Source organism: Muscardinus avellanarius, assembly GCF_963383645.1.
Source record: "Muscardinus avellanarius genome assembly, chromosome: 9".
NCBI lineage: Eukaryota > Metazoa > Chordata > Mammalia > Rodentia > Gliridae > Muscardinus > Muscardinus avellanarius.
Window position 1 is genome coordinate 62,206,850 of NC_137795.1, and position 25,166 is coordinate 62,232,015.

The window sequence follows — 25,166 nt, forward strand, 5'->3', positions numbered from 1 at the left end:
TTTCTTATATAATGGAGATTAGCAGATTTCTTGTTCTTTAAAGACATCAAGCGTTTCACCCATTAAATATAATTTTGTTGGGGTTAGATGATAAGGATGGATTTATATGGGAGTCTCATACTACATAATTAGTGATATCTGAATATTTATTTGACTGCCTAATTGCTATCTATCTTGCCTCTTAGGAAAATGAGTTGGATGAGTACTTTTTATTTTTGTGCTAGGGAATGAACCCCGGGGCATACTACCTCTGAGCTACACCCGTAGCTCCTTTTTATTTTTTGTTTTGATACAGGGTCTTGCTGAGTTTCTGAGGGTCTTAATAAGTTGCTGAGGCTGGCCGAGAACTTGCAATTTTCCTGTCTCTGCCTGCTAAGTAGTGGGATTACAGGTGTATCCCATTGGAAGAATACCTTTATAAGACTTGAGTATTATATGGCTATGATTTATATATGTAATGAGATTCAAGTAATAAATATTTATTTCAGCTTTGTTGGCCATGTAATGTCTGTTGCAACTATAGCTCTGTTGTAGCTTGAAAGCCACTGGCAATATGTATATTATGAGCATGACCACGTTAATAGAACTGTGGGTATTAAAATTCAGTTTTCACTTTCTGTGAAATTTTACATTTATTTTGAGATTATTTTGGATATCAAAATTCTTTCGGTACCTATTTACATTTTTAATAAAAATGTAAATACCATTCTATCTTCATGATTACATACATACATACATATATACATACATACAGGTAGTGAGATGGATTTGTCCATTTGTCTATTTGTAACAGTTTGCCAGGCCCTATATTAGACGATTATGTAACAAGATAGAAAATGTACACAATATATTGAGTATATAAAAAGCATGTTATAAAATACTATAAATGTAACCCCATCTATATAGAAAAAAAAACAATTATCTGAGCTCTAAGAAGAAATATTAAAATATTTGCATTGTCTCCTAGGTTAGATTATGGTTAAATGTAATTCCAAGTATATCAGTTTACATGCTTTATGTTTCATACTGTGACTATTTCTTACGTTATCTTTAAAGATAATCTTATATCAGAAAAAGTTATTTAACAAGTGAAGTAATCTGTATTTTCTCAACAAAATCAAGGTATTTGTTGTTAATTATTTTGATGCAATATGTTTTGTTTATTCTTTGCTTCATTTTTAGCCAACAAGTCCCAAATTTGGAAAAGCTGACTCGTACGAAAAACTGGAGAAACTAGGAGAAGGATCTTATGCTACAGTATATAAAGGGAAAAGCAAGTAAGTCCAATGCTTTTTAAAATACTTCATATATAAAACGAATCTGCTCTTAATGCAATTTATTATTATCTCCATCTAAGATTTTTTCCATAATTTAAAAGCCAGTTGTCCTTACAGAAAACTATTTTTCAGACCTGACCAGTTAGCTTTCTTTGTTTTTATTTTTGTTTTTATTCAGTACTTGGGATGGAACCCAGGGGCATTCTACCTCTAAGCTACACACCCAACCCTATTTTTTATTCTGTATTTTGAAACAGCGTCTCACTGAGTTGCAAAGGGCTTCTCTGAGTAGCTGAAGCTGGCCACGAACTGCGATCCTCCTGTCTCAGCCTCAAAAATGCTGGGATTACAAGTGTGCATCACTACATCTGGCCCAGTTTATCTTTTCTATTTCTGTGATTAATTTTACAAGGAGGTTTAGTGTTGAAAAGAGTAGTAATGATTTGAGAAAACCCAATATATTACATCCTTGACATCATCTTAAATTGAGCTGTCATTCCATCTTTCAGAAGTGACTTAGTTAAATAAAGTTATAAATTTGTTATTTCTACCTGTTTGCATTGGCATGATGGTGCTTACACTCCCAGGTAGGGAAGCAACTCTTTCCTACTTTTCCCCTTTTTCTACCATTATTATTCTGGGGTCAAGGGACAGATGAATGATCTTAAAAAATGAATTTCATTTATTTCATGATGCTGTATCCTCCTTCCCCCTTATCAGTTGAGGGCAGAAAAACCACTGTATTTTGTGGCTTGTGGCTTGAGTAAAACTTAATGCTATTTTTGAGGCAGCTGCCATAGACATAAGCCTTTTACCTTAATAACTTACTTTACCAAATGTTGTTGGAAAATAACTTTCCAAGCCATTCCTGTTATCATCTCCCCCACTTTTTTTTTTTTTTTTTGTGGTTGTAGATGCTAAACCACCAAATAAAAGGAGGGAAGGGTTACTGCCTCAGCCATTTTTGTTTTTTTAATAAAATTACCAAGAGCTGACCTTAAACTTTTGCAGTCCTCTGCTTCCCAGCTACTGAGATTATAGGCATATGCTACTTTACCTGATTTGTAATCTCTTTTAAAAAATATTTATAGAGAATAAAACTTTCAAGCCTAGGTAATAATATAAAAAAGAAGAAATATTCTCTGAAGGATCATTACAAGCACATAATTGATCATTTTGACCATGTACTATTTTATGCAACCTGTTTTTAAGAGTATAATCTCATAGTTTAGTTTATCATTTTTAAGTTGAGAAGATGAAGAAATATTGCTTATAAAAGAATATGTAAGCCAGCCATGTTGTCACAAGCTTGTAATCTTAGTACTTGGGAAGGCTGAAAGAGGAGGATCTCAGGTTCTATGATAGTCTCAGGAACTTAGACACTGTTAAAAACTAAAAAATAAAAAGATCTGGGGATGTATTTCAGAGAGTGAATATTATTGAGTTTAGTCCTCAGTAGCAAAAAAAAAAAAAAAAAGAAAAAAAAAAAAAAAGGCAAGCCGGGCATGGTGGCGCACGCTTGTAATCCCAGCATTCAGAAGGTAGAGACCAGAGGATCGCAATTTGCGAACAGCCTCAGCTACTTAGCAAGGCCCTTCGCAACTCAGTGAGACCCTGTTTCAAACATAAAGAGACTAAACATTAGAACTAAGAGTGTAGCTTGAAGGTACAATATCCCTGGCTTCCATCCCCAGTATCACCAAAAAAAAAAAAAAAGAATAAAAAATGGGGCTGAGGGGTGTAGCTCAAAGGCAGAATGCCCCTGGGTTCCATCCCTAGTACTGCAAACACAAAACAAAACACAAAACAAAAAACAAAAACGAAAGAAAGAAAGAATACACACACACACACACACGTGTGTGTGTAGGTAAAGTAATGCTTTGCATTAAAAGTAGTAGCATGAATTTTGTGAACTATAAAAAAATTTGTTTTAAAGGTTAGCTGGTTTTTCTCTGAATGAAAATTCAGCATGATGGGAAATAGAAAACAAACAAACAAAAACCCAGAGGGGACTATTAATCACTCAACTAAGTTTCTTGAGAATTATGGAGTGTCATATAATGGGCCAAATGGATGGACTAATGTTAACAGAGGTTGTGTCTCAACCTTACACATTTTCTCTTAAAAGATAGTGGTATTTTACTGTATAAAAGGGACTTGTACATTTAAGGTTAGTAACATCATACTAGTTATCCTTTATTCAGCAGTTATTTTGTATAAAACACATTATGTTATATCCTTTAACCTCATTTGCTCTTCAGGGTGCTTCACACACTGTGTCTTATCACTCTCATCTCATCTCACGAGCCCGGAATCTCGGTGCATAGAAAGGTTGAGCCACTTGCCCATGTTCACACAGATGATTAGTAGTAAAGTGTGTTGTGGCTTGTGTCTATCTGAATAAAAGCCATTATTTGCCCTTAACCATCATACCATCAATGCCCATACAGGATATGAGGCCTTGGAGAGATTTGGTCCTTGTTGAGTGTTCCCCATGGTTCTCATATGTGCTCTGATTTTGTTTTAATTGTGACTCGAACAGAAAAAAGCACATCCATTTCATTATAAGAAAACTAACCGAGCCTTTGAAACGGCCTACTCACTATTAAGATTTGTTCAGCCAATCTGCAAATATAACTGTATCGTTAAACTTGAAGAATATGTCAAAATCTTATAGATAGTTGAATTTTTTCCATTTATTAAACCTAAGTAAAAGAAAGACTTTAAAGTGCCTATAATATTGGAGATGGATTATACTGGGCAGTTGGTAGCTTTCACTCTGGCAGGCCTAAATTTATCTTGTCATTGTTTCTCAAGCAGTTTCAAGCCTGCTGGTCACCTGTAGCATTTAATTTCCTCCAGCTGGAGGTGAAAGACATTGACCACTCACCTGTTTTGAGAGATGATGAGCTGTCTGGGTTTGCTAGCTTTAAGGTGTGAAGGTCAGGACAAATAACATCAGCTATGTACATGTCATATGGCAGGACCTGAGAGCTGAGTTTGTGTGGTGTGTCCCTGAGGTGCTACATAATTTAAAAAGCCAGCTAAGTAGTTTGTTTGATGGTGCTGCCATTAGACCACACACGAGGCTGCTTCAACACCAGGTTATGCTGTCTCACAGTTGTAGAGGCTAGAAGTCCTCAATCAACTTGTCAGCAGAGTTTGGTTTCATCTGAGGGCTCTGAAGGGAAATCTGTTTCATTTCTGTCTTTTAGCTTCTGGTGATGCACCAGCTGTCTTTGGCATTCCTGAACTGTGGATGCATTGCCCTGATCCTACTTCATCTTCACACGGTCGTGTGTGTGTGTGTGTGTGTGTGTGTGTGTGTGTGTGTGTGTGTAAGGGATAGAGAGAGAGCGAGTTTCCCTTTTGATCAGGACATCAGTTATATTGGATTAGGGTCCTCTGCAATGACCACACTTCAACTTGATAACTTTGTAAAGACCCTATTTCTAAACAAAGTCACATGCTGAGGTAATAGGGGTTAGAATTTACTTTTTTTATTGGAAAGAATACGGTTCAGTTCATAGTAGTTATTAATTTCAAACCTCCTTCATTTGGCATTACATTTGTGACAGTTTTTTCTTTTTGCCTGTAGTGTGTATCAGCTGTCCTTCGTTTATCTATTTATCTCATGGTTCTTCTTTATGCAATGTAAGCAAAGTATTATTACCCATATCAACAGATTTGGGTAAATCTTGACTTAGGAATAGTTGCAGTTAGCCTTTGTTTAGACACTGGAGGAGTTGGCTGAGATTCCCATACGGGTACCCTTTCTGAGAAGCTTGGCTTCTAGAGAATGGCTGGCTGACTGTTTCCATGTCCACACACAACTCACAAATGTACTGCTTATTTTTAAAGCACTTTGCATTTACCATATTTTTACATTTGAGTAGAGAATTGTGCTTTTGTTTTTTGACTCATGCTTACCAACTTATTTCTACTTTTATTTGAGAGAGTGAGTGAGCGAGCAAGTGAGCGAGAGAGAACGTGTGCACTTGAAAAGTCAATGGTAAACGGTTTCAAAGGCCATTTACCATTTCATGTGACTACTACTTTCTATCCTGGTTTGATTTTCTGATTATGTTTTTTCTTCTCAGCTATTGTAGCATTTAATAAAAAATTAAAAAAAATTCATTGTAACTGGGTATCTTTCTGGGGGGGTAAAATCAGTGTACTACACTAACACATGCACACCCATGTTCAGAGCAGCATAATTCACAATAGCCAAAATATGGAACCAACCTAGGTCCCCATCAACAGATGAATGGATTAAAAAATTATGGGAAATACACACAATGGAATTTTTTTTTTTTTTTTTTTTGGTGGTACTGGGGTTCCTGGAAGCCCTTCTATCTCCGGGCTACACTCCCAGACCTATTTTTACATTTTTTTATTTGGAAACAGGGTCTCCTAAGCCAGCGCGCGCAGCTAGCTTCGAACCTGCGCGATCCTCTTGTCTCTGCCTCCCAAGCGCGGGGATTACAAGCGTGCGCCACCACGCCCGGCCACACAATGGAATTCTACTCAGCAATAAAGAAGAACAAAATTATGTCATTTGTAAGAAGATGGAAAGACCTGAAGAACATTATGTTAAGCGAGATTAGCCAGAACAGAAAGAGAAGGGACATATGTTTTCTCTAATATGCCCAAGCTAGAGAGTATTAGAAATACCAGAGGGACTCCAGAAAATGGAGCAGAAACCTCAGCAAAGCCAGAAAGGAGGGGTAGGGGCAGAAGAAGGCTGATGTTCATTTATAGAAAATCTACATGTGACTAAGTGTATTCATGTGCATGTAACATTGTTAACCTGGGCACTCAGTATCCAGAGGGAGGGAAATGGGGGAGAGGGGAGGAGGGGAGGGCACCAAGTGCTGTGTGAATATATGCCATTGTCAACATGATCCATGTTATGATGCGAGACTATAGTGCACCAGTAAAAAAAAAAAAAAAATCCATTGTACATTTTGTATTTCAGAAATGTGAGACATTTGAAAAAGCTCTTAAATTTAGCAACTTAAATTGTATTTTTACTTTTCAGTTTGTTAGGAACTTTTTCACATTGAGACTAATGAAACCCATGCAACCAATAATGTTTGTTTTAATTTTTATAATTATACCATTCTGTGCCAAAGATGAAGAGTTAAGGCAGATATAAAATTTTTCCCTCAGGAAACAATCTTGAAGGGAGTTGGTACATATACATAACTGATTCTACCTAAGTTAGAATATTGTGTATTCTGTATAAGCTGGGATATATTAAGAAAAGTCAGGCAAAATGGTATGGAGATTCAAATGGAGAGGAAGATGTTGAACACAGTACTTTTACATGTGTTCTCTCCAGAGGCGATGGATTGAGTTCAGAACCGAGTGTCTGTTATCACTGTGTGTCTTTGTGTAGGATTCTTGGCATTGTTCCTTTGGCGGCGTGGTCCTTTTTATTCCTCTAAATATCATGACAATTTTGACCTTATGGCTATCAGACTAAAGTAGTTAAAACATGAGGGCCTCAAAGTTAGAGCAAAACGAATAAATTTTGTTATTTTGCAATTTTTTTTCAGTACTGGGGATGGAACCCAGGGATATTCTACTTCCGAGCTACAACCCAGCCCTATATTTTATTCTTTATTTTTGAAACAGGGTCTCACTGAGTTACAAAGGGCCTTTAAGTAGCTGAGGTTGTCTGTGAACCACGATCCTCCTGTCTCAGCCTCCCTAATGCTGGGATTACAAGTGTGCACCACCATGCCTGATTATACACATTTTAATTAAGGAGAAAGTTCGGGTAGTAAAGTGAAATTGGCATTAAGCAGTGTAATTTTGCAGGATTGGTAGTCTGCTCGTGTGTGGGCACCCAGGAATACCTATTGTTGTTCATATAACCTAAGGTCGTTGCCACCTCAACCTCCAGAGTTGAGCTGCAGGGATCCATATTCTCCTAGGTGCACTTGGATCACTCTTGGATTCCCCCATACCCTCAGATGCCTAAATCCTACATGAGAGGTGAAAACATGGACCATTATTCTCTCAAACAGCATCTAGGGAGTGAGACAGGCTGCTTCTAATTTTCTCAGACTTTGGGGAGGAACAGCTTGATCTCTGTTCCATCTTTTTGGCCTTACTCAGACTGAGCCATCCCACAGATGGTCCTATTTGCCAGTCATTTTGTCTACTTAGCTTCAGTTCCTGTTGAGGTGAAGATGCCAAGGCCTCACGTCTAGAGGAGGCCGCTAAGAAGCCTGCCCACATGGGTTGTGCCAGCAGTAAATTGTTATCTCAGAGGTCAATAAGAACAATGGAGGAATTTGCCCACATTATGTAACATGAGATTTATGTGATTGGAAGTGCCAGTCTTCTTTTAGCATTTCATTCTGCCAATTTGTGTTGAATAATTGAACTTGAATTAAATGACCTCATAAATTGAGAGACCAGCCAAACCCAGACTGAAATATACTAAATACATTTAAAAGAGCTCTTCACGGCCCCAGGAGAAATAGGGGGAAGAAATGCTGTTAATTAAAACAAGCAGCAGCAAGAAGAAAGGCAACAGCAATTAACCACCTTGCTGGAATATGTGAGAGTAAAGAGATGGCTCTTACTGCTTGCCCCAAAGGTCAACTCTTTTGAAACACTATCAGGAAGAGTTTGAGGAATTCTAAAAGACAGAAATCCCCAGATGGAAAACACTGGTCTCCTAGTTCATTGAAGTTTCAATCTTGTGTTGATACCTGGACTGTCATGCTGGCTTCCAGTATCTGGAGAGGCCACCTGGCCACAGATGGGACCTTGGTGCAGAGGAGAGGCAGATCTGCTCTCATTTCATGAGCTGTGCTGTAGGATGTGCCTGAGGCCCACTCTGTTTCTCATTAGGTCTGCTTTGATTTCTTTAGACTTTGGGTCCTTGGGTCTAAGCTTATTACTGCAGCTCACTTTAGAGATCAAGCCTCTAACCACACTATTAGTCATAGGACATGAAAACGGTATTACCTCATGCTGTAATCAGTGCTAACTTTGCAATTTAAGGTACAGAAATATGACATTGCCATGTATAACAGGAGAAACTGGAATTTTAAAAAGTAGCTGGCGGAGTAAGTACAGTTTGTTGCATGGGATTTTTAGATCTGTGTTCCTTGTGAGTAGCAGGTAAAAGATGAAAAAATAAGGTTATTAGTTTTACCTAGTGGAAGGAGGTTAATACCCTGCCCACCAACATCTGCTAATTTTATGTTTTAAGAACCTTCAAGTCTAATCAAATTGCAGATTCAGCCCTGGCTTCCTTTGGTGGAAGAATGCAGGCCTTAGAGGCTGGTTCATTGGTACAGCTGGTTTCATTTAGCTTGCAGCGGATAAAACAAACAATGCCTGATCTTTTTGACAAAAGTGATAGCAAGGTTATTGTTTAAGCATGAAGCATGATTGCAATTATTAGACTAAACTTTACTAGAGTAACTTTCCTATTAGATAATGTTTAAGTGCATTGGTCTCTGTTAGCTATTTTTGTTATCAGGGTTCTTTGATCATTTGATTAGGAGACCCTCAAAATAGCAATGAGTGATATCTGCTTGTCTTTAGCAAATATAAGAAGTCCTAATGTTTTCACGAATTATTTTTGAATTAGTGTGGAAATTTTTAATTACTGAAATGACTTTATTAGGATTCCTGGACTCTTTCTCCCATAGGTCAGTTGAAGTGGTTTTTGAGGAGAACTAGGAGAACACTGTGCTGATTAGGCTGGTTTCAGTTTAAACCATGGCCACAGCCAAGAGTTACCTCATTGCTATCAGTGAGCAATAGTTTAAGCTATTATTTAGTTTAAACCAAGATGCTAGGAATTAGCATCTTTCTAGTCTAAACCCTTGTTTCTCAAGTAGGGAAGATTTTGCTCACTAGTGTACATTTGATAGTGTCTGGATAGATACATTTCTGGTTTTTACAGCTTAGAAAATGGTGGTGGTGTTATTAGCATGTAGTGAGAAGAGACCAGAGATGCCATCTCTTGCAAGGAAGAATTAATTGGCCCAAAATATTGGTTGTACCCCAATTGAGAAACCTGGTCTAAATAAAGAATGCATGGAGGCAGTGTCTATTTTAAAAGAACTCTGAGCCGGGCGTGGTGGCGCACGCTTGTAATCCCCACGCTTGGGAGGCAGAGACAGGAGGATCGCGCAGGTTCGAAGCCAGCTGCGCGCGCTGGCTTAGGAGACCCTGTTTCCAAATAAAAATGTAAAAATAGGTCTGGAAGTGTAGCCCGGAGGTAGAAGGGCTTCCAGGAACCCCAGTACCACCAAAAAAAAAAAAAAAAAAAAAAAGAACTCTGGCCTCCTGGGGTATTTAGTAAACCTCTACTGTGTTCCGTGTACTCAGCCAGACAATGGATAACTATAGTGAACAAAATCTAACAGAGTCCCTCTTTTCATGGAGCCTGCCGTTGATCAGGAGAAGCAGAAATTAATCAAATCAGCAGAAACTTCTTACAAGTAGTGTAAAGGAAAGGAGAGCTATAAGAGGGAGTGGCAGATAATGTGCATTTGTAAAGAGAGAGCTGGGTAATAGGTAGACTTCAGTTGGACAGTGGAATCCTTGTTAAGGAAGGGACATTTATGTTAGAGGTCAAGGAGGCATTGTCACCAGCCAGGTAAAGAGTAGAGACAAGAGTGTTTCAAGCCAGGCCCTGAGGTTAGAAAGAGTTTGTTAAGAGCCAGGTGTGGTGGCGCACACTTGTAATCCCTGCGCTTGGGAGGCTGAGACAGGAGGATCGCACAGGTTTGAAGCCAGCCTCAGCTACTTAGTGAGGCTCTCAGCAACTTAGTAAGACCCTGTTTCCAAATAAATTATAAAATATGGCTAGGATGTAGCCAGGAGGTAGAAAGCCCTTGGTTTCTAACACCCCCCCCACCAAGTACCACAAAAGAAAAAGAAAAAAGAAAGCGCTTGCTAAGAAAGAGCTTAGTGTTTTCTGCAAACAGACAGCTGTGTGACTGGAGGCATAGAGTTCTCAAGGGAGACTGGCATGAGTTGACGTTTGAAAAGTTGGCAGGACCTTGAGCATCACCCTAGGAATATTCTGCTTGTATGCTGCTGCAAAATGAATGTCAACACTTAGAGACTTATAACAACTCTCAGTTATGGATCTACAGTCTGGAGGGGGTTAGGCAAGAAGTTTCTTTCCTTATTTGAAGCTTAGCTGGGGATTGGGGGACTCATTGCCAAAAACACTCACTCACATGACTCACATTGGTGCTGGCCCTTCACATGGCTTGGGTTTTCTAATAGTACGGTGACTGAACTCTCCAAACGAGCATCCCAAGACATAGGAAATGAGAATTCTGTCCAGCTGCGACACTTAGAGCTTTGAAGCTGAAATTGTGCATTCATCATCACAAAAGAAACCATGTGCAAAGTAAAAACCGACAACTTGTTTAAAAATTTGTCACAGAATTGAGATCACAGGGCAAACCATTATTTTAATCTTTGGAGGGGTAGAGGCATCCACACAGAGACAGCCAAGTTCTGTTTACCTGGGCACAACTGCTGAACTACATGATTGCTGGAGATTGAGAATTACAAGCATTAGAGTAAGAACTTCTAGGGGTCAGAAGTAGGAAGACTCCGCACTCTTCCTTAGTCGATACCTCTAAGAACCCTAGCAGGTTCTCACAGTGACAATCCTAAGGTGAACCCCATCTGGCTTTGATAGGGAGAGGGCAAGAATGAACATCATAAAATATCCCAGTGTGTTCTCTATCAGAGAGGCTTGCTCTCTAGGGAAAAGTTGGTGCTAGAGCCTCATTCCAGCTTTCCTGACTGAACTACATGTGCGGAACCATACTCAGTGGTGGTCAGGGTTTTAAGGAAAGAGATTGGGAACACTGAAGCCAGGGAAGAAAGGAGGGGTCCTTATTTCCTGGTTTTCTGGGGACAGTCTAGATTTTTATGCTTGGAGTCTTTGTGCGATTACTTATGGTTTTTCTTTGTACTGTGAATATTGTTCCCATTTGGAGGATAAATCACACCATTATATTACTTATACAATACTTTATGCTTCTAGGAACTTGATAAAATATTTTTCCAGAAACTAAAATTAGATGAAAGTGGGATCAAGCTGAGTATTTAGAGGCATTAACTTCAGAGAATCTGTGAGAACATTTGTGAATGTGATTGAATCCCTTTCTAATGCTGATTTGTCAGGTTTTTTGTTTTTTGTTTTTTGTTTTTTTTTTTTGGTGGTACTGGAGTTTCTGGAAACCCTTCTACCTCTGGGCTATACTCCCAGACCTATTTTTATATTTTTATTTGGAAACAGGGTCTCTTAAGCCAGCGAGGCTGGCTTCAAACCTGCACGATCCTCCTGTCTCTGCCTCCCAAGAGCGGGAATTACAAGCGTGCGCCACCATGCCCAACCTATCAGTTAATTTTAAATTGATTGGCAGAGGAATGAGTTAGTGTACAGTGCTAAGGAAGGTCTGGAGACTGGACTAGTCTAAAATTTAGATTAGCCTAAATTTTTGATTAGTCTAAAATTCAAAGAACTCATCCAGATACCTTACTGATGATAAGCCTGGAGTAATTCAGGGTACCTGAAATGCTGGAAATTTGAAACAAGAATTAGCCAGTAAGTTGGGGCTTGGGCGAAGTCAGGTACTATTAGCCTTCAAAGCTAAGGGGATGAAGATTCAGTGACTTTTAGGCAAATTCCTACATTGTATTTAGCTCTGACTCAGATGTACACTCTACCGTCAAGAGTGGTGATGGAGCAATAGCATGCACACGAAAATCTAGGACTGCAAATCAGAGCTATCCAGTGCCAAACTGTGTAGTAGACACTGTGTATACTGCGGAGATTTTAAAGTATACACAATTCTGGTAGGCCAGGATAAAAAGGGAGGCCCTAATAAAGGAGTGGTCCTTTTCTTAAATATGCTTGTGTTGCCAGAAAACACAACTTCAGGCTCTTGTTATGGCTTCATTATGAATCTCTGGAGAATGATACCTATCTTTGTCATTGAAACTGGAAAATGGAAAAGATGATGTCAATTGATTGGCTTTTAGCCAGCAAAATATCTGTGTTTACAAAGTGTTAGACAAAAAGTACATGAAGCTGAGTCTGGTGGTGCAAACCTTTAATCACAATACTTGAGAGGCTAAGACAGTAGGAATAAAAATTTGAAACCAGTCTCAGCAATTTAGCAGGACCCTGTTTCAAAATAAAAAATTAGCCAGGTGTGGTGACACATGCTTGTAGCCCTAGTACTTGGGAGGCTGAGACAGGAGGATCGCAGGTTCACAGCCAGCCTCAGCAATTTGTGAGGCCCTCTGTAAATTAGAGACTCTGTTTTAAGATAAAGAATAAAACATGGGGCTGGGGGTGGAGCTCAGACATAGAATGCCTCTGGATTCAGTCCCCAGTGCCCCCCCCAACACACACAAATGGGGAGTGTAGCTTAGAAGTTTAATGCCCCTGAGTTCAAGCCCCAGTACCACCAAAAAAAGGGAAATTAATTATTTAAAGATTTCAAGCTTAAGGCCTTTTTTTTTTAATACTTAATGGATGATTTATGAGCAAATATGTTCTCCCTTTCCTTGTACAGTTTGAGGGAAACAAACATACATTTTTCCCCTTGAACAGATTCTTTGAAAATTAAAGAGATAATTCTGCCTCTAGTTCAAAATCTCTCCTTGGGATTCCTTTTTATTTTTAATTTTTTTTTACTATCTCTGTTTTCAGTGATTTAAATCAATGATACTACAGATCTGCAACCATTATCTGAGCTGAGGGAAAATTATAAACATTAGGTTTTCTATAAAATGTTGGTTAATAGTTGAAAGACCCATTGTTACTATCCAAGTAGAACAAGAAATTGTTTCTAATTGGCTTGAGGGATGAGACAAATCCTGCTTAGCATTCAGCATAGATATTGATAAAAGAAAAACAAAAACCCTTAGGAAGCCAATAAAACCTCTTAGAGGAAGTAAGAGGGAGAATAAGATATTGAGAAACCAAATAATGTTACAAAGGATGCCTATTGGGACCCCCCCCCCTCCAAAGCAGAATTCCTAATGGAAAAGAGATGAACTAAATAGTGAACTCCCCTACCCTTTTGTTTAAATTAAAAAAAAAAATCTGTCTTTGGAAAATTTCAGTGCTAACTCTAAAGGGTTGAGAGCATCTGGGACTGTGTCCAAAGTAAAGCATGGTAGACCATTACATTAAAATAGACTATGTCTCATCTCAGAGTAGAACAGAAAGAATGAAATAACAGAATTGGATAAAGAGAGAAGCAAGGAACAGGAGGACTTGCCTGGACAAGCAGCAGGAAAACCAGCAAGGAAGAAGGGAATTTCAGAAGAAAATGGATGGCAATGCTAGATAGTCAGGAAATCAAATCACAGGTGTCCTGAGGCAAATCTATTATATTTTACAAATAGGAAGGTTTCTCTCCATGTTTGGGGGGTTAGTCATGATGTACACTTAATTGCTTTGGGTTGAAGAGAAGAAGGGAGGTGAGAAAGTGGAGGATCAACTACAAGCTACTCTTGAGAAATGAGACAGAGAAAGAAGAGGAGTCAAATGGAAAGAGAGGTATTCTCTGTTGTTTTCGTTTTAAACCAAATGGGAAAGAGACTAGAATAAGGGAGTCAGTAGAAAGAGAAAAAGTGATTAAGACTTTGAGGTATGCTTTGTTTTTAAATTAAAAATTTTTAGAGATTCTTTTGTTGGTACACTGTTGTTTCGCATCATAATGAAGTTCAGAGTGTTAGGGATACTCCTGCACAGAGCCTTGGTGAGCTTCCTTCCCTCTGGTGCCCTCTAAGTATTGTCTTAATGAGAAAAATTTGATGAGCTTTGTTTTTTGTGGTACTTGGGGTGGAACCCAGGGACTTTTCTACCTCCAGGCTATGCTCCCAGACTTATTTTATACTGTATTTGGAAACAGGGTCTCATTAAGTTGCTGAGAGCCTCACTAAGTAGCTGAGGCTGGCTTTGAACCTGTGTAGTACTCCTGTCTCAGCCTCCCAAGCGCAGACATTACAAGCGTGCACCACCACACCTGGCGAGCTTTGTTTTCTGTCATTTGAACTTGATTCCACTTGTCCAGAATAATTGGCCTTTCCCTTTCTAGTCTTGGTAATGTACAGGTCTAAAATAGTTCTTTTTATTGTCAGCTTCATCTTACTTAGGAATTAAATATATAAGAAAATTGTACTTTTTAAATATTTTTCTGCCTTTTTATTTATGCTCTTTTTTGTGGTATTGGGGATGAAACCCAGGGGCATTCTACCTTTGAGCTACAACTCCAGCCCTATTTTTTATTTTTGAAGTAGGGTCTCACTAAGTTGCGGAGGGCCTCACTAAGTAGCTGCAGCTGACCATGAATTGTGATCCTCCTGTCTCAGCCTCTCAAATGCTGTGTAACAAACGTGCACCACCATGTCCTGCTATTTATGCTCTTTTTTTTTTTTTTTTTTTTTTTTTTGCAGTATGGTGATGGGACCCAGGGCCATTGTACCTCCAGGCTACACTCCCAGGCCTATTTTTTAGTCCTTTTTATTTTTGAAACAGGGTCTCACTGAGTTGTGAAGTGCCTCCCCAGGTAGCTAAGGCTGTCTGCGAACCGTGATCCTCTGGTGTTCGCCTCCCGAATGCTGGGATTACAAGTGTGTGATACCACCCCAGGCCCTTCTTTATGCTCTTTTAAAATTCATATACATAGTGGTACTCTATAGTGCATTGATTCATTGCTCATTTTTCTTCTTTGGTGCTAATTGTGAATTTTTTTGTGTGTGGTATTGAGGATTGAACCCAGGAAGTCAGGACATTCTCCTTCTGAGCTACACTCCTCAGACACCCCCCCCCCCTTTTTGAAACAGGGTCTGACTAAATTGCTGAGGCTGGCTGCAAATCTACACTCTTCCTGTCTAAATCTCCCAAGTACCCAGATTATAGGTGTGTACCACCATACCCAGCTTAGTTGTAGTTTTAAAAAATAACATTATCTATTTTTATGAATCACCTCTTGATACTACCTTTCTCTTTGTTATTTAGAGTCAAAGAATAAAGTTAATATTTATTAAAAAACTGTATATGCTCACTTTTCTCTTCCATAGAATGTGATTAGTAATAGAATTGGTTTTCTACAGCTGTAAAGAATATATATGAAAGAATACATCCAGAGTCTTTGTAATATTGTCTCACATGTGGTGCATGTTCAGTGCTTGTCAGAGATTACTTTTCCTTTATTATATAATGCTAGAAAATTTTTGAAATAAAATGATCTCTTCCATTTTACTGATGAAGAACCTGAGACCTATAAAAGTTGAGTAAATTGTCCATAATCACATTGCTAAGAATTCAGGAGACCCAAATTTCAAACTCAGTCATTCCAGCCAAGATTTAAGCCTTAATTCTCATCATTTTGTGGAGGAAGGTATCTTAAAATCTATGCCTATGCTACCCTTCCTCAGTGATTACTAACTCTAGGGGTACATGGCCAATGTCTTGCATCTCTCTCATATCTTCCCTCTGTGCCAGTGTTATAATTTTGCTTTCGTCATTAGTCATTTTCCATTCATATTCCACCCGTATTTTCTCTGTCTAGGCAACTCCATGGAGCCCTCATGGCTGTTTTCCCTCCTTCTCATATGTGAGTGCTCTGTAGGTTTCCATAATGACAGTAGATGGGTGCATGTAGTGGAACACTCACTGGTTTCTGCCCTTTCTCTTGGATAGATTTATGTTGGAGATTTTTCATTCCTTTGTTTTCCTGTTAAATGGTCCTCAGATCCACAGTTGATGGCACCCTCACCTCTTTCTCATTTATTGCATAGTAGTGTAGAGCAACTATAACCCCAGACCCGCCAGCACCAGAGATAACAGGAATGCTATTATAGTAAGAGCTGTCCCCTTAAAAAAATAAAATTATTTCAAGTAGGTTGTTAAGTCAATTAGAAAGTCATCCTTCTTGAGCCCCACCTGAAGTGTCTCCCTGGCACTTGCTGTGAATATAGTTAAATATTCATGAAAAATGAGCTACAAGGAGAAAATGATTCTCTATTATGTCCTTTAAAACTCTTACCAAATATTCATGGCCTTTGTTTTCATTTTTAATCACTCCCTTGTGTATTCTATCTGAGTTTGAATATCTATGTTGTTTTTATGTATTTATTTACAAACTATCAGGACTTCATTAAAGTGATAATTGATGTGACCTGAACTAATTTACTGTTGAATCCTCTTTTATTTTTATTTTTATTTGTGGTACTAGGGATTGAACTCAGGAGCATTCTACTGTCAAGCCACACTCCCAGGCATTTTTATTTTTATTTTTTTTTAAACAGAGTCTTAATAAATTGCTGAGAAGTCTCAGCTACTTTGCTGAGGCTATCCTTGAACCTGAAATCCTCTTCTCTCAGCTTCCCAAGTACTGTGATTATAGGCGTGGGCCACCAACCGGGGCTTGGTCCTTCTCTTTTAAAATGAGTCTGTTTAATTAATAAGGCCTATGGAGAACCACTGTACTTAAGGTTATTTTGTTTACTACATATAGAAGATTCTAATAATCACAAATGCAATTATTAAAGCTGGCGTTTTCATAGGGCCATTTAGCAATCAGCCTGTCTAGTTCTGCTTTCCTTTCTCCTTTCTTCAGGTTAAAGGCTTTTCCTTGAAGTTTATATATTAATGTGCATCTCTCTGTGTGTCTGTGTATGTGTGTATGATAAAAAAAAAAAACTTAAGAGAGACTACAAAAATTGTCTTTAAAAGTTGGTGGAATGGTGGTACTATGCTCACACACTGATTGGCAACAGACCTGTGCTGAAAACTTGTGTGTCTCAGCATCTTATCTGTCATTTTGTTTCTATACTTTAAACTTGACGCCATTCCATTTATCTGAAATGAATGAGTCTTTCTTTCTTCAAATATCTTATATAATTTGAGTCTGCTTTTTTCTTTATCACTCAAAATTAGTGAATCTTGTAGCATTCTTATTAGATGAATAGAGGACATGAGTGTTCATGTCCTCTCACTTTCTTAAATTCAGAATATACAAGTTCAGTTGACTAGTTTTAATGGTCTGGATTTTCAGTATGGTAAAAAGAAAGAGAAAGAATATATTTTCTTTAAAAATTGTGTTTTTAAAAACAAACAAACAAAAAAGCCGGGCGTGATGACACATGTTTTTAATCCCAGCATTCGGGAGGCTGAAACTGGAGGATCGCAGTTTGCGGACAGCCTCAACTACTTCGTGAGGCCCTCTGCAACTTAGTGAGACCCTGTCTCAAAATAAAGAATACAAAAATAGGGCAGGGGGTGTGGCTCGGAGGGCGAATGCTTCTGGGTTCCATCCCCAGACCTGCAAAAAAAAAAAAATCAATAAATAAATAAAAATAAAAAATAAAAACAAAAAGAGGAAAGGTTATCTTGTATATTACATATAACCCCAAAATGATATTTATCTACTATCAAAACTAGATATTAGTTTTATAGTATTCACTTTTTATTTTAATTTTTACATAGCTATATCTTAATTTTTTAAATAAGAAAGTAATATAAGTAAATATTAGAAAGGAAGAGCAGAAACTTAATAATCAATGATTAAAAGCCTTGTCTTCTGATATTTGGAAAGATTTAGATATATGTTTAATTTAGCAATATACAAATTAAAAAGTCTTCTCTTTAAGTTAATATACTACAAGGGCTAAATTTGTGGGTTTATTTTTTCTGAGCTAGAATTTGCATATAAAGTGCTGTTATAGAGAGGTTCCTTAGGTTGAACTCTGGAAGTCCCCGTATGCTTCAGACAGAGAGTGACAACAATTTTGTCATTAACCATTTTTAATTAAAACTGAGAAAACATCTAATGCTTTTGAATCTGTGTTGCCCACGAAGCCAGGGACTTTTCTCATTTAACCTTGATTTTCAGCTTAAGAGAAAAGCATTTCAGAATGGTTTTTGTCATTAACTGTGGGTTGACACACACAAAGGGAAGCTGATTTTCGTGACTGCTTAGTTACACAACTTGTGCTGTGAAGAGGAAAAGCTAATGCAGTGTGTCCTCTGGCGCTGTTCACTGTGCTAGTTCTTATGTGAGATAGTTGACTTCATTCACTCGTTTATTGAAGCTAGATGGCATAAAAGACATTTGTACAAGGAAAAGTCATATAACATGGATTTTCCTCACAGGGGCTAAATTGTGTTTTCTCACATGAAAGAAAATTAGATTTCTTATTAGAAGTTAGATTTGGTAGCTGAGGCTTTACATTACTAAACAGCTTTTTGTTTAAGACCATGTCAGTGTTTCTCACATTGGAACACTAAACTGAGCTGAGCAGTTATTAGCTTGTAGAAGGGAATGCCAGTGCACTGGGGGCGGTTCATGGTGATGGGCACCAGTGTGATTGTTTGGAAAGCCCTGGAAGTAGCACGGGTGGATTTAATAAACTGTGTATTCAAAGTTCTTTGTTTTTTTAGTAAAGATATTTTATGGTATGGATATATTACTATGGTACTGAAGTCCTAGAAATTTATTAATTTTCTAGTTTGCTTGATTTATAAAGATATTAGTTTTATGGTTTGTTTTAATCTGTTCTTATATCATGAAATATATTTAGCAGACTCTCTAGACTTAATTTACCTTTATTGGTTAGGATTCAAATCTATATTTAATTGCTTCAGATGAACATTATTAATATGTTAGCTTTTATTTCCCTGATTCTTTATTGTCATTTCAAGTGCGTGTCTTTACACATACATACATTCATACACACACATTTCTTCTCTTTAGTCTTTTAAGTGCTTTGTTCACCCCACCTTTGAATCTTTTTTTTTTTTTTTTTTTAATTTAGTACTAGGGAGCTGGGCATGGTGGCGCACACTTGTAATCCCAGCATTCGGGAGGCTGAGACAGGAGGATCATGGTTTGCGGACAGCCTCAGCTATTTAGTGAGGCCCTCCACAATTTAGTGAGACTTTGTTTAAAAAAAAAGAATAGCTGGGGGTGGTGGCGCACACTGGTAATCCCTGCACTTGGGAGGCGGAGACAGGAGGATTGTGCTGGGTTAAGAGACCCAGTTTCGGGGGGAAAAAAAAAAGTATAAAATAGGTCTGGGAGTGTAGCCCAGAGGTAGATGGGCTTCTAGGAACCCCAGTACCACCAAAAGAAAAGAAAAAAAAAAAAAAGGATAAAATATAGGGCTGGGGGTGTAGCTCAGAGGTCAAATGCCTCTGAGGACCTGAAAAAAAAAAATTTAGTACTAGGGACTGAACCCAGGGTTTTTCTAAATTGAAGGTACAACCCCAGTCTTATTTTAGTTTTTATTTTGAAACAAGATCTCGTAAAGTTTCTGAAAGTCTCCCTAAATTGCTGCGATCCTCCTTCTCGGCCTCCCAAGCACTGGGATTCTAGATTGTGATGCTGCACCAGGCTGTTGTTTATGGCAGATCCCTCTGTATGTAAATGGCTTAACTCTCTTTCTAACACATCTACATCCTATTCTGTCTTTAAAGCTTAACTCAAGTCACACCCATATCATGAAACTTTTCAATCATCTGACAAGATTGTCCCCTTGACCAAACTGTGTCAGGCTTCTCTATGCTTTCTTCTAGATGAGGCCTTGACCTTGGTCCTGATCCTTGACAGAGGTGCCTAAGCCAATGGTAGGAATCCCAAGTCAGTTTACCCCCACCTTGATATCTTATCTTCCTGCCTGCCCTTTGCAAGAATCCTGTTAGGTCAGCTTAGCCAAAGTTCCCCTACTCTTCCTGTCTCTTCTTAGTAATTTTTCACTAGTGGGCTCACCCAATCGCTGCTGGCTATCAGTTCTCAGTTTTTGTATTTGGAGATGATCTAATCTCTCTCTCCCTGTTGCAATAGTCTTGACACCTGTCCTGACAGTCTTACAGGTGTCTGCGCGGTATTTTCTTTAAACCATATTAGATGACTCATTTACTGCTTTGCTTAGTATCTCCTTTTTTCCTAATCTATATTAACTTCCTATTCAGCACTTGTCATGGTGATATGAATAGATGCTCAATTAAAAAGTGTTTCCCATGTACTGATTGGGGAAACTGGTTAGGAACACTCAGATCAGACTCCTTAAGTGGGGGTGAGAAGTGATTTGGGCATATGGTTTTAGGGACAGAATTTTGTAGCCAGGGAATAGGAAGTACTTTCTTATTTGGATACTGTGAGTCTCTGTTCCTCTGGGTCTAAGATTATGTATCTAGGTTCATTAAATAAAATCGGCTAGAGTATTTATCCTGGACATGTTCTGTCACGGATTGTGGGGCACTCCCATTAGACTAAATTCTAGCCAGGCCATCGCAGAAGGATGGTGCCCTGCAGGTCCTACTCCGATGTGACTGCCAGGTCCAACGGCAGTTTCCCAGTCAGTCCTGTAGAGTGTGGCTACTGGCTTCCACCAGTAAATCAAAATGGAGGAATCATTGAATTTTATGAAAGAAAGACCGTCCGGGGTCATTTTTCTTGCAAGGAAAGTAAATGTTAGAACTCGAGGCTTCCAGGGTTCTTAACTCAGCCCACCCAGTAAAGCGACACAATCAGTCTCTTTTCTTCTTCCTCTCTCTCTCTTTTTCTCTAAATGGTAAAATTTTTGTAGGGTTTTTTTTTTTGGTGGGGGGAGGAGGAAGCTACGCATAGGGAATTAAAAATACACTAGAATATATATCTGCACATGGAAGAATTTACATCTGAATAAAAAAATTAGATTGATATAAATTTTATCCACATTTTCTAATTGTTGTGCCATAAACTTTTCAGTGTTATAATTAAGATATGAGTTACAAATGAATTTTACGTGGCTTATAAAAGTTATTAGACCGCGCTTGGGAGGCGGAGACAGGAGGATTGTGCTGGTTTGAAGCCAGCCCTGCTGGTTTAAGAGACCCTGTTTCCAAAAAATAAAAAATTATAAAATAGGTCTGGGAGTGGAGCCCGGAGGTAGAAGGGCTTCCAGGAACCCCAGTACCACCAAAAAAAAAAAAAAAAAGTTATTAGAAGCTACAAACAATAAAAATCCACTTTGAGATTAAATAATTTGATCATAAATATCTTGAAAAATTGCTATAAACAGAGTGCCACTGATGAATGAGGGAGTAGAATGACAATGTTATTCATACCATTTCTTAATGGCTCACATTTTATTTACCCTCACAGAGTTTATGATTTCAGTCTCCTATGTCCAACAAGTGGACCCACTACTTCTCATTGGGTGATTCAGAACACACTAGTGAGATGCCCTGTGCCGCATTTTCTTTGTAATGTGAAGTATGATGTTTAGGGATTAAATTCAACAGTGTACATAAAATCCTTTGCTCAGGACCTGCCATAGCACAAATGTTTAAACAATAGGGGCATTCAGCCTGAGTGCTATTTTTAACTGCTGACTGACTGTTCACCCACCCTCCCTTTCTCTCTCTCTCTCTCTCCCTCCTTCCTTCTTTCTTCCTTCCTGCAGTAGAGATTGAACTCAGAGCCTTGCACATGCTAGGCAAGTGCTCTATCCTGAGCACACTCCCACCCTATCATGAGTATAAATAACTATTTCATTCCAAATCAGGTTAATGTACTCTGGCTCTAGCGCTAGGTTTTGGAAGTAGTACTAGTAGCATGGGTCTTTATTAAACTAGTTTGTGTAATTTGTATAAAGGCCTTTCTTTTATCTGCTTTTCAGTGACATATGAATGCATATCAATCCTGACCTTCAACATTTGTGGGTAAATATATTTCAGCATTATATTTAAAGGAATAAATAAATTTTTAGTTTAATATCCTACTTGCCTTTAAAACAGTCTATTTTATTTATTTATTTATTTATTTATTTATTTATTTATTTATTTATTTAGTGGTACTGGGGTTCCTGGAAGCCCTTCTAACTCCGGGCTACACTCCCAGACCTATTTTATATTTTTGAAACAGGGTCTCTTACACCAGCGCGGCTGGTTTCGAACCTGCGTGATCCTCCTGTCTCCGCCTCCCAAGCGCGGGGATTACAAGCGTGTGCCACCACGCCAGGCAAAACAGTCTATTTTAAATGGCGTTTTTAGGGGAGCCACTACTTTAGGGGAACTACTTGTGAGGTAGCTCACAATTCCATGTAGCTCTGCTCTGCAGACCTTTTGGCCATAAAAGTCTCATATCAGAGTAAATAACTTGTCTTTCTGACATTGTTTAATGCTGTATTTAAAATCTATTTAACAACACTTTCTATAATTATTAAAGTAATACATTTTATTGGCAAAACCAAAATATTACTTGTAATCCTCTTGGCTTAACACTTTCCTCTAGTCCTTTCACAAGGCTAGTGCGAAACTTTCATTGGTAGTTCTCAATGAGTGTTTGTAGGGAACTAAAAAAAGAAAACACTAGGTTGCTTTCCTGGCTGTAAGATAAACTTGAGGTGTGTGTGTGTGTGTGTGTGTGTGTGTGTGTGTGTGTGTGTGTGTGTGCGCGCGCGCGCGCGCGTGTGTACGTGTGTGTGTGTGCGTGTGTGCTGATCTTTATTACAGTGGGTAGAGATTAGTCTGAACTCTGAATACCCTTGCCTTAATGACTCTCCAGGGCTGCTTTAATTGTATTATCCTGCTGTTCCAACCCTCACTAATTTTGTATGGCTATTTTTGAATGGGAAGCACACCCTCTCCGTGGTTAACACCACTTGGCAATGAGTATTTGGGGACTCCTCAGAGTCTCGTAGTGACTGGCGATGTGCTTTTTGGTGCATCTCATTTTACTTCTTCCGAGATGCTTTTTTTCCTGAGAGAGGAAACGTCCCTCTTACAATGCTAGACATTAATGCCTCTGCCAGAGAAAGGCAGACATTCATCCCTCTGCTAGGGATACGAGCACTTCGTGCTTTAAAGCTGTCTTTGGACTGGGAAGCTTGGAATGAGGTAAGGTTGCACATCACATTTTATCCTTTTTCCTTTAATTCTAGCTCATATATTGATGCACTCTGATTGTGATGCTATAGAATTTGGTAGAAGACAACTATGAATGAACAGATTTAACTCTGGGTTTTAGATATAGTATGAGATGTGGAATGTAAGAATTAGTTAAAACGTATTAAGCAATCCAAACTTGGGGAAGAGCGGTGATATCATCAAGAAGTACATCCATGCCTATTCTGCTTTTTGGAAGCATTTTCTATGGAAAGAAAAGCTACTGAGGATTAATAAAAGTCTATTTGAAGTGGCAACTTGACCTCAGAAGGAGAAATTTGATTCCTCTAGAAATGTAAAATGCAGCATGTTCAAAGAGTTTTGTAATATGTTTCTCAAGACAAGTGTGTGTGTAAGTGGGACTAGGGAACAACAAAAAACCTTCACTACCGCTGCTTTTTAAATGTTTGATGTTTCTTTGCCTCCCCTTCATTTCTTCATTGATCATTTTTATGCATATGAGTCGATCATGTTTATAGTTTAGTTTATGAATGTAATTGTATGTTTATCAATGAAATTTTACAGAACTAATTAAAACAGTAAGTTTAAAATCTCACCATGTGTGAATCTTAAAAACTCATAAGAAATTACATTTTTCTTTTTTTGTGTGTGATACTAGGGATGGAATCCAGGGGCATTTTACTTCCAAGCTACACCCTCCAACCCTACTTTTTATTCTTTATTTTTTGAAATAGGGTCTCACTGAGTTGCAAAGGACCTCACTAAGTTGCTGAGTCTGTTTGCTGAGGCTGTCTGCCAACTGCTATCCTCCTATCTTAGCCTCCTAAATGCTGGGATTACAAGTGTGCACCCCCACACCTGGCTTACATTTTTTTTTTTTTTTTTTAGTTGTAATGAAACCACACATCTCATTAAACAAGCATGGCTTCTATAGTCAGTCATCTCGGGTGTGCATGTAGCAGCTACCTTTTATCTGTTGGTGTCCTGTTTTTATGCTTTACCTTCTCTTGATGTGTTGGCAGTTTGTCCATTTCTGGCCTTTGATAATTTTTTTTGTAGTATTAGTGCAGGTTGAACACAAGGTTATTCCACCTCTGACCTGTATCCTCAGTCCTTCTTGTTTTTTCTTTGTGAAATAGAGTCTAAGTAGTTACTGTGTTCTGGCCTAGAACCTGCCACCCTCCTGTATCACCTCACAAGTACTGGGAGTACTGACACTATGCCCGACTAGGCTTTGATAATTTTATCTCACTTTTCTTTAGAAACTTACCTTTATTTATCATATATTTTGGTTCCTTGATACTGTCTTCATCTCCTCAAGGGCTATGTGTAGGCTACTTCTTGCTTTCCCAGAACAGTTTCTCGTATCTAGAAGGTATTCTCATACAAAGCCCTGGGAAGTATACAGTCTACTGCACTAGAGCTTCAGAGGTTAATGTATCAAAACGGACAATAAAAACCTCTTGGAACTGAACATGCAAACACCAGACCACCTCAAATCAGCTCAGAAACAATTGGGGGAAGCCAAAGGGTGAGCTCAGAATGGATGCTCACCCAAGTCGATGCTGCTGGCATAGAAAGGTGGCAGAGACCCGGTGCATTTACTCACCTTGTCTTTTGCTTTTATCACTGTTGCTAAGGAGCATTAGCTTAGGTGCAAAATTGCAAAACAATTGCAAGACTGAGTTAAATTTATCAGATGTTCAGGATGTTTGAGAGAACTGTGTTTTTCTAAGGAGCTGTCTTTTAAGACCTGAGATGATGGCTTCATAGAATTTTCAGGAAATTTGGAGTTAAGATTGTTTTATCACTGTGATTTATCTAGGGGAACTATAAAAAATTAGAGAGGCACTGGCAGCCTCAAAGTGTCCAGATATGCCCAGGAGATGATGAATTCTATTAACCCCAGCTGAAGGAGATGGTCTGATCTTTCTCTTGTGTGCCCTTTGCTTTCCTCCTCCTCCAGTGAA

General features: G+C 38.5%; 1 protein-coding gene across 4 annotated transcripts in view; it reads left to right on the forward strand.

Annotated features, from left to right (window-relative positions):
- The window catches only part of CDK14 (cyclin dependent kinase 14), a gene marked incomplete at both ends in the record, with an annotated part of 505,411 nt that overhangs the window by 167,749 nt on the left and 312,496 nt on the right, over nt 1-25,166 (forward strand). For 3 of the 4 annotated variants that reach the window (XM_080700879.1, XM_080700880.1, XM_080700881.1), the window contains one exon: nt 1,183-1,277. The exons of the other annotated variant lie outside the window; for it this stretch is intronic. In XM_080700879.1, coding sequence (XP_080557005.1) covers nt 1,183-1,277 — 95 coding nt within the window. The remainder of the gene's footprint in view (nt 1-1,182; nt 1,278-25,166) is intronic. 4 annotated transcript variants of the gene reach the window in all.